Source organism: Salminus brasiliensis, chromosome 17 (assembly GCF_030463535.1).
Source record: "Salminus brasiliensis chromosome 17, fSalBra1.hap2, whole genome shotgun sequence".
In the NCBI taxonomy this organism is placed as follows: Eukaryota; Metazoa; Chordata; class Actinopteri; order Characiformes; family Bryconidae; genus Salminus; species Salminus brasiliensis.
Genome location: NC_132894.1, coordinates 24,130,413 through 24,141,277, shown reverse-complemented (window position 1 = coordinate 24,141,277; position 10,865 = coordinate 24,130,413). Strand labels below are relative to the sequence as shown.

The following is a 10,865-nucleotide window of genomic DNA, read 5'->3' as shown; positions in this document are numbered from 1 at the left end:
TTCACATGCTTCAGTAGAGCATGTTAACTTTATTTTTACAAAAACACTTTGGGAAAAAGAAAGAACTTTGACTAGGCCCATAACGTTTGCATAAGTTTGGGCAAACAGGCAGAGATGTTAAAAACATCTCTGGTCAGTCAATAAAAGACTTTTTTTCGATAGACCAAAATAAAAGTTTGGTCGTTCAAACAGAGTGCTAGACTAATAAATGGCAGTGTCGCAAAATAAATCCGACTGTACCTTATATACAGGATTTTGTTGAGTTTATGTTTTAGTCTAATCTCTATTGTCCGTAGTAGTGGTTTCATTTAAAAACCAGCCACGAAAACAGTAGGACCCGGAAGTTTCATCCTTCTGCCACGTCAGATGTGAGTTTTGATTCGTGTTTTCTTGGAGGTTATCACATTTATATACTTTACGGGAGTGCCTGCAGTTACCTCGTAGTTTATTTAAAACTGTAATTTACTTGTAAATTGGATGCAGAATGCACCGCACGGGGTTGTTGATTGTGGTACTGTACGCAGCTTTAAACGATGGCACCGAATTAACCTTTGAATTACCCGATAACGAGAAACAATGTTTTTACGAGGATTTAGACGACGGAGTGAAGTTTGATATCGACTTTCAAGTAAGATCATTTATGCATGATATGCTGTTTCTTTAGTCCTATTTTAAAGATGTGATTTGCTGGTTCATCTGAAAACGTTCGTTTATATTTATGTTTACATTTATTAAGGCAGCTAGCAGACATTTCAAAACGATTAGCCAAATGTGCGACGAGTGGAAATCAAACCGATACCGTGTTTTAGACACAGTCAGTAAGCATGAAATGCACTGTTTGCCTGATTTGCTTCCAAAATGTACGCTTGGTGTTACGCTTTCCAAATGTACAGAAACAGGGATGGGATGTCCGCTTCCACCAGGTTGACTAGCAGTAATGACAAGCCACCTAGTTAAGCGGCTTTTTAAACATTTAGAATGATGTGATCCATTTTACTCAGTATTCAGAAACTCTGACCTCAGACTAGGAAGTTTGTAACCAATCCGAAGTGAAATTCCAGGTCGTAAACTTGGACAATTGTCACGCTGCGCCCATGGAGCACAGTCAAATTCTTTTCTTCTAGTACATTGTTTGTTGTTTCTCTGTGGAGGATGCGTTTTGGCTGTGTTGTAGCATCTGAGGGTCTTGCTGGATAGATGATGATTAATGAGCATGACCAGCAAGGAGTGTGATTAAAGCAGCAAAAAGTGCAATGACTAAGTACAACAGGAGATGACACTAATTTACTTACATAAATGTAGCTTAATAAACCAGGGACTATTCCACAACCTTTAATACTGTTTTGTTTTATCCTGATGTGTATTCAAATCAGTCCACAACAAAATCCAACCACACCTCCCCAACAATAGAACAATGCAAATATGACATTGGCCTTGGAGATATATGGAGATTACAGAAACCAACAGCCAGAGAATATACCTACTTATCCTGTGTCTACCAGTCAAACTCCTGCATTGATTTTCTTGCCAGTAAATCTATTATACCATACCTTTCTAAATCAACAATCCATCCCATAGTAATCTCGGACCACGCACCAACCAGCATGTACTTTTAGACCAAGCAGACACACAACAAGACCTCGATGTCACTCTAATATATCACTACATAAAAGATGCAGACTTTTTTCAGTTTTTACAAAATTTTCAGGAGTGGAATCCTTAATGGAAATAAATGACACACAGAAGTCTCCTTAATACTATTGTGAGAAACAGCTAAATCTGTGCTTAAAAATTATATCTTCATCAGTGTATAGGAAATCAATGTCACAGAACCTATGCAGAAAATTCTATAAAGTGATTACAATGATAAAAAAAAACATCAACATAAACTGGACACAATCAGTGATGTTCTTACTGTTACAGCTTAGGAAAATTAATTTGAAATACAATGATAAATATGGAAACTACCTTGCAAATCAACTAAAAAGACAATGAAAATTAGCTACCCAAGAATAAATAAAATAAAGTAAATAGAATTTAAATCCTAAATCAGTAAACAAGACTTTTAAAATGAATTGCAATAATTTGTACTGTAATAACAGAAATGTAAAACAGGAAGAGATGTCTTCTTAAGTAACCTATTAAATAATCATCAAATTAAATACTCATCAGGCAGCAGACCTAGACATGCTATTACCACAGAAGAAATAGAAAAGGCTCTTAGAAAAATGGCAAATTGTAAAGCCCCAGGACCAGATGGATACCCTCCTGAGTTCTACAAACATTTACAATAAGTTATCTCCCCACTTGGTTAATGAAGTGAAACATACATTATATATTGCACAGTGTTCTACTCCGGCTTACTGTGCATGCGCACATCAATGTTACGTCATGATTCTTGTGCATGGCGGTCCGCCCATAATTTGATCCTACCTGGACTTACCTTGTTTCATCAGTGCAGTCAGATAAGGTGGTATTTTTAACATTTTATAGTGTTTTAATATTAATTGCTTGATTTAAGCATAGTATATGATCCTATCATGTCCATCGTTTAAAGTGTGCTCATTTGTTCAGAATCGTAATCGTAATTTCAAGTTTCAAACGTGTGCACAGTAGTCATTGAAAATTTTGTGTATACGTTTGTGCAAAAGTGTGCATGTTAGTGTTTTCAAATGGCATTTCAAATCAAGGAAAGGAAGCCTGTTTAAGTTGACCAGACACATATGTAATATGTCTGAATTAAATTAAAAATACTCCTACAGACAATAATATAAAAAGCAGAGATTTACGTTGATGCCATTTATCTATTAAATCAGAAACAGTAAAACAGTGTAAAAAAAAAAAAAAAAAAAAAAAGATGCGCTGTATAATGTCCCTATGAGTTACTGACACTCGTTCGACAGCTAGATCTTGTGGGACTCAAGCCCGGGATTCAAGCAAATATTAACAGTAAGATCAGATTGTATAAAGCACATGAAAAAGAGAGAATGATCACATTACAATGCATGAAAACATTAAAAGAATCTGGGTTACAGCTCTGGTTAACGTTAGTTGAAGTTTACTGTGCGCAGTGGAGGTGACTATATATCACAATGTAATAAACTTGACTAAAGATAGCTGTAGCTGTTACTGTGTTAAAACTTAAGCAAACGTAACATGATTATAACATTTGACTTTGTAATATTAAAATGACAAAGATCATTTCCTAAATGTAAAACATAATTTTGTTTATAAATGTAAGTTTTTCTTTGGATAGTTTCTTGTTGTACAAGTGCTGCAAGCAACACTGCCACTATGACACAGACAAAAACCGTTTACTTTCCCTCTCACGTCATCACCTGTGTCTTATCTTAAAGAAAAATCATTTAATTCCTATAATTACAGATTGTAGTCCTTCTGTTTCTCTGCATACTTTATTACATAAAGTCCTATATGATCAGTGGATATTAACAAATGGATAAGTTTTAGAAACAAGTGTAACTCATTGGCCTGAGAAGAGAAGAGGTGGCAGAAGAGAGAGAAGAAAAGTATTAGGTGGAAAAAGAGAGAAAAGAGAAGGATTAGGTGGAAGGAAAGAGAAAAGAGAAGAATTAGGTGGAAGGAGAATGAGAAGAGGTGGAAGGAGAGAGAGAAGGTGGCAGGAGAGGAAGAAGAGGAGGATTTAGGTGGAAGGAGAGAAAGAAGAGAAGGATTTAGGTGGAAGAAGAGAAAAGAGAAGGATTAGGTGGAAGGAGAGAGACAGGAGGTGGAAGGAAAGAGAAGAGAAGGATTTAGGTGAAAGGAGAGAGAAAAGATAAGAATTAGGTGGAGTGAGAGAGAGAAGGACAGGGTTATTGTTTTAATGTCTCTTCTTTTGTATATAAACAGTATAAATCTGTTCAAACTACTGAGCCCCCCTTTGTAGTGTGTAGATACTATTGCTTAAATTGAGTATATATATATATATATATATATATATATATATATATATATATATATATATATATATATATATATATATAATATAATATATAATGTGACCAAAGCGACATGTTAAATCAAGGTGTGTCCAATAATTAGCATCACAGGTGTCTACAATCTTGTAATCAGTCAGTGGGCCTATTTAGGGCTACAGGTAGTCACACCCAAGAATGGCTAAGAGGAAAACATTGGACTATTCTGAAGTGACCTTCTATGAGCCCTGACCTAAATCCTATTGAGAATCTTTGAAAGGAGCTGAGACACGTCATCTGGAAAAGGCACCCTTCAAACCTGAGACAACTTGAGCCGTTTGCTCATGAGGAGTGGGCCAAAATACCTGCTGAGAGGTGCAGAAGTCTCATTGACAGTTACAGGAATCGTTTGATTGCAGTGATTGCCTCAAAAGGTTGTGCAACAAAATAAAGTTAAGGGTACCATCATTTTTGTCCGGGCCAGTTTCATGAGTTTGTTTTTTTATTCTGTTGAAGCATTGTTGAAAAACAATGTCTGACTTCCATTGGTTAATTTTCATAGCTTTTTTATTTATTATTACTTTTGTCAGATTCAAGTTATTTCTGTGACCATTGTGGGTTTTTCTTTCATTAACCGAGGGGTACCAACAATTTTGTCCATGTGTGTATGTCTGCCATATGTTGCCACCCCTCTCCTGACCCCCTCTTGCCACCCCCAAACAATAAAGCAAGAATAGAAATATACATTCATATCAAATTGGCCTTATTAAAGGAAGAATCTCTGCAAATAACATAATATTTTTTTTTTTTTAATGAATCAGTTTCACCCCAAAAATAAAAGCACAATTATTGTGTCTTACAGATATAGATAAAGCATTTGACAAGGTCAACTGGAACTTTCTTTCATAACACTACAAAAGCCTGGCTTTGGACAATCTTAAGGGACGCTATAAATGTTGAGTATTCAACAGAGAGCGAGCAACAATTTTTAGGGCTCTTGCAGCTGAACATGAAACAAACAACGAAGTAATATTGCCCGGGTCAGCAAACCTCAAAAAAGGTGCAAGAAATCAGGATGCAAGAAATCAGGGTGCAAATGCAGCAAAGCCAGTTTGCCAGACAAGAGGCGAGCGGAGCAGTCAGCTTTTACTGAATTTGGGAAGGGGCAAAGGGGAATCATGCGTGAGTGTCTGATTGGGTGGGTCTGAGCACAGTAAGAGCAAACTCTTGCAGCCAAAGGCAAAACAGCCGACCAAGTTGAAATAGTTACAAATCATGATGCCTGCCATGGCTGTCACGCTTAGTTGAGCTAATGATGCTAGAAGCCAAAGTGACCGCAGAGCTCACAGGCAAGCGCAGAATGGCCACCAAATACCTGACAGTAAAATAGATCGAGGGAGCCCCAGTAGGTAGCCATGTTGAGCACCAGTGATGGTAATCCTAAAAGTCAGAACCGAAGTGAATGGCCAAGTTGAGGACAATAGACTAGTAGTCTCCAGTCACCGCAGGCTTTATGGGAAGCAAAAAGAGAGTATGAGGTACGGACGGGGAGGGATTATGAGCAGAGAATGGGGTAGGATAATAAACAGGATGAATAAAAATGGAGGAGCAGGACGGTCCACCAGTGTTCTGGGAGCGCGAAAGGGCTGGAATTAGCAGGGGACAGGTCAGGAAGAGGCTGGGAGGGCTGGGCCACTGAATCCGAAGCGAGGTACAGGAAAAACAGGGCCCTCTTTGCAGAGCACGGGAAGGGAAAACTGCAGTCCTGCAGAGTCTTGTAAAGGCGAGCGGCCTTAGTCTTTCCCGCACAGTACTTTTTATATATAGTTCAGGTGCCATCAGGAGTCACTCCACATAAAATAGACTTAATCTGGTTGATTTCAAGAATCTTGATTTTGATGTTGAAATGGACAACGTAGATTAAAAAAAAAAACATTTATTGATGGGTCTGACCAACTTGCTCAGCGTCAACATAAGAAATGAAGTAATTTCCTTAACATGAGTAGCAAAGCAATATCCTCTCATGGCTTCACCTACAAACTTACCAACAATGCTGATGACTCTCAACTCATACTTTCTTTGTGCCTTCTGACACATAGATTTCAACTCTCATTTTCATGTCTCGCTGATGTCTTGGATGGCAACTCATACCTAAAACTCAAGGCTGAGTTGCTGGACTTCACCATGATCTTGCCATTTCATTTGAGAACTCACTGGTCAGTCCATCTCCAGAAGTACAAGCCTTGGTTTAGTCGTGGATGACCAGTTATCGTTCTCAACTTTTAGGTTTTAAATCCGACCCGGTTATGCAGATTTTTCCTTCCAGAGAATTCAACCTTCCCTCTCTAGGTCACCTAGGTGCTTGTTTAGTCTCTAGTCTCATATTCAACCATGCAACTCCTCTGCTGCATTCTCTTCACTGGCTTCAAAACACAAAACCAAGAATGGACCAGCCCCTACATACTTGACCATGGTCAAAAGCCGATCTGTACCAAGAGCCCTTCAAGCTTCCGACTTAGAATACTTAGGCAAAGTGTACTGTATGTTGTGTAGTGTACGTTGCTCGGGAAAATAGTGTCTACTAAAAATGCCTTAAATGTAAACAACTAGGGCAGAAGGTGGCATTCTGCAGACTATAAAAAAAGCAATTGTGAACACAAATACAAATCCAAATCCCAGACATTTTAGACAGTTCAAACTACATTATTGATCATCGTTTACATTCGCTGGCAAGGGTGAGAGCATATCTGAAAATATATTGATCATTTGATATGATTGTCATAATCACACTGCTATCAGCTTTTGCTAATATATCTTTGGAAAGTTTTTTAACTTCTGAACACATACATCATACAGTGTGCATTCTGCCAATTTAATTGGCTTGGGCATGGATATGTGTCACACATGACATACTGACACTGAAGAAATTGAATTGAGCAACAATACAAACATAAGTTATGCACAAAAGATTGGTGTGCAGTTGTTGTGAATGTATGAAAATGAGACCGATGCATCGCTCTTGTTTTGTATTGCAGGTTATTGCTGGAGGGAACTATGACGTTGACTGTTTTGTTACAGATCCAATGAATAATATTCTTTATGAAGGACAGAAGAAGCAATATGACAGCTTTAGCCATACAACAGCTCTAAAGGGTATTTACAAGGTCTGCTTTAGCAATGAGTTCTCCACCTTCTCTCATAAAACTGTATATTTAGACTTTAGAGCTGGAGAAGAGACACCCTTACTGCCGGATATGAACAGAGCAACAGCACTTACACAGGTTTGGAAATGCATGCACACAAACACACTCAGATGCCTTATTGTTAGTTTTACATACTCATGTCAAGAAGTAATTATATCTCTCTATATATTTTTGATTCTTGTTTGACAGATGGAGTCAGCCTGCTTGTCCATCCATGAAATTTTAAAGGTTGTATCAGAGTCCCAGACATGGTACCGCAATCGAGAAGCTCAGGACCGCATTAGGGCAGAGGACCTGAATGAGCGTGTGTCTTACTGGTCCAGTGGAGAGACTTTTATTCTATTACTGGTCAGCCTTGGTCAGATTTTCATGCTCAAGAGCTTCTTCAAAGAGAAGAAAGCCAATGTAGCCACCAGCACTTAGACTATCCACTGCACATTACAACTACTTGACCAAGTCTTTGTCACTTTAATGGATGCTGGTTCAGTTAATATTATTAAACTACTAATGATAACAGCACGCACACATTTAACATTCACATGCACAAGGCAGCTTGTCATTTAGCATTTGTTCATTTGGTTGTAATTTTTTTTTAATTACACCAAGCATGTTAGTCAACAAATAAGAATTCACTTTGATTAAAGATTTGTGTTTTTCGTGTGTGTGTGTGTATGTATATATATATATATATATATATATATATATATATATATATATATATATATATATATGTATGTGTGTGTGTGTGTATTGACCAACTGCAGCAAACCCAGATCAAAGCACTGTTTGGTAGTACAGTAGGCTTGTACGGTAGGCACTGGACATGATGGGTGCATTACTTTAGCCGCCTCTCTTCTTACCCTTATGTGCTTCTTAAGGCTACACAGCTGTTTAGTCCCAATCCCTTGGGTTTCCTTTTGCACTGTGCATGTAGAAATGCTCTTACTTTCACTTTAAAACATATCTTTGAGTTTTACTGTTTTTCTACCATTTGATTTCATCAAAAGTTTGTAATCACCAATCACGATCATTCAAGATTTTCCGACCACATTCCTCCATCAAAGATGATGTTTTTCCACTGTCCTTCCACTTTTTAGTAATGCGTTGGACAGTTCTTAACCTGATTTTAGTAGTTTCAGCAATCTCTCTGCTTGATGCATAATTTGATCCTTCTGAAATAGATTAACGTCTTTTCCATGACCAGAGGATGTGTCTTCTGACATGGTTGTTTAACAAATGAGAAGCTACTCACTGCATCAATTAGGGTGATGCTCCCACCACCATGCTTCACTGTGTTCCTGTGTGGGACAAAGATGATTGGGTTAACATCCTCATGCCTTTATATCACTGGCGAAGCGCAGCTGGCTTATTACGCCCTCCCCACTTCATGCACCCAAGAGTCTGTGGAGCTCAAAGGCAAAAACCCTAGCTTGCGTAGGGCTGGGATTGGCTGCTACTGCTGGGGAATTCCACATATAGAAGTCGCAGAACTGTGACCAAGACATGCTAAGGGTTAGATCCCCACCCATTTTCCTACATATCCCCAGAGGATGTCAGGATGTTTCAGAAAAAAAATAAGCATGTTCAATATGCAGCTGCCAGGGTCATTACTAAACCTGAAACAACCTATAAACCAATTGGCAACACCATAGCAACAACCTGGGATACCATGGCAATCATCTAGGATACTATTGCTACCACTTAGCAAACCACCTAGCGACACCTGGGATACCATAGCAAACACCTAGTAATGCCATTGCAGTCATTCAGCAACTACCTGTTATACCACAGCAAGCACCTAGTAACATCAAAAGCAAAACCAATAATACCTAAGTGGCCATCTAACAACCATCTAGTATACCATAGCAATTACCGGAGATACTATAGCAACATTAGAAGCAATTTCTAGGGACACCTTAGCAACCATATAGCAACCACCTGGAATACAATGGCAACCACTTTGCACTTTACCACTGTGCATTCTGCTTTTCCTTAAGGAAATACACTTTTCTAGTTATATTTGCTACTTTTTATAATCTGTAAAACCAACAAAAACATAATCACAACAAACTTACCAATCTGAAATTTGATTACTGTTGTTTAATTTTCTTAACATTAAATGCTACAGTAGTACCATACTGCAGCATTTTTATAAGGTGGAAGATTTTAAATGCAATGGGAGTTTTTTTGGCAAACTCACTATTCAGAAACTGTATTTAAAACAGTATACAAGCATGTAGTTAATATAATGATTGCACACGTGTAAACCATGCCTACAATTTAATGCATGAAATTACTTCATTTACTCATTAGAATTATACTTGAAGTAAATTCCATGATAGGGTGATTTCCCATGGTGGCAATGTTTGTATGTGGCTTTCCAAACTCAAACTTCTATTTGTTTGCTAGCTTTTAGCAATGAGCTTGAACTCTTATTGTTTTTCATTTGTGTATTTGGTTTTATCCTTTATTGCAGCTTTTTATTTTATTTTATTGTTTTTCATTTGCTCACTGTTCTTTTTTGGTTTTGACCTTTTAGCGCAATTGCAAATCAGCCATAGCATTTACACAGTGCCAAAAAAAGTATTTTATATATAGTAATGAGCAAATTAATAGCAGTCTAACATCACTAATGTGTTTAACTGATTTTGGAGGAAAAGATAATACAACATGGGAAACAAATCATAACTAGATGTAGTCAAGTAATGGGCAATCAACAGTCATGACATGATCGCTGCTAATTGAGGTTAATTGACTCACTTAATAAAAGGAACTTGTTCAATTAGTGAGGTCATTCATTCTATAAAGAAAGGGCCAATTATGGCCCTTATCTAAAAAAGGAGGGCAGCAAATGTTGTACCAGCTGGTTTTAGCCCTTGCTCAATGAGCAAATGGATCTTTCCAGACACTGCACCGAAGGGAAAACAAAGAAGTGCAAAAAATAATTGGCTGCTCTGCTAAAATGATCTTAAATGCTTTAAAATTGTAAACAAAACCTGAAACGTGGGAGGAAAAGCCTAGATAATAGAATGACAAAAATGGCAAAGAAGCATTCAGTGATCAGCTCCAGGGAAATCAAAGATCTTCAACTACCTGTGAGTACTCCAACAATCAGAAGACGCCTACGTGAAGCCAAACAAATTTGCAAGACCCTCTCGTAAAGTACCATTGCTGAAAAAAAAGTGTTTGAAAGGTCACAGTTTGACAAAGAACACAACTTAACTAAAAATAAATGGCACAACATTCTATGGACAGATTAGAAGTAGGTTCTTGCTGCTGGGTTGTTGCTCCTACGGCCCCCTTCACATCTCCTGGTATCTGCTCCATTGTTTTGGACACTGCTGATAGACACAGCAAACCTTCTTGCTACAGCTTCATCAGCCAGAGAAGAGAACAGAGGATGAGAAGGGAGACATGGAAGACATGGTCTGTGGTCACCACCTGCATAACACCTTTATAGGGGTTGCTATAATTGCTTCTCATTTCTACCTGTTGTCTGTTTCATTAGCAGGTGAAATTGATTCACAATCAGTGTTGCTTCCGAACTGAACAGGTTGATTTCACAGAAGTGTTAGGACCGGAACAGAACTGAATCGGGACATTCCAAACCGGTATATGTTTTTCTCCGATCCACAATAGATTCAATAATTGTTCAACTTTCTAGCATAGTGTTACCTGCACTTACATAATTAACACTAAAAACCAAAAGTATGTATGAAATGCTGCAAAA

General features: G+C 37.9%; 1 protein-coding gene across 1 annotated transcript; it reads left to right on the top strand.

Moving 5' to 3' along the window:
• Nucleotides 1–343: 343 nt before the first annotated feature.
• Nucleotides 344–9,917, top strand: tmed3 (transmembrane p24 trafficking protein 3). Its single transcript, XM_072660258.1, has 3 exons — nucleotides 344–628; nucleotides 6,968–7,213; nucleotides 7,325–9,917. Exons 1-3 carry the CDS (start codon nucleotides 485–487, stop codon nucleotides 7,556–7,558), a joined length of 624 nt encoding a protein of 207 aa, XP_072516359.1. The 5' UTR covers nucleotides 344–484; the 3' UTR covers nucleotides 7,559–9,917.
• Nucleotides 9,918–10,865: the final 948 nt, after the last annotated feature.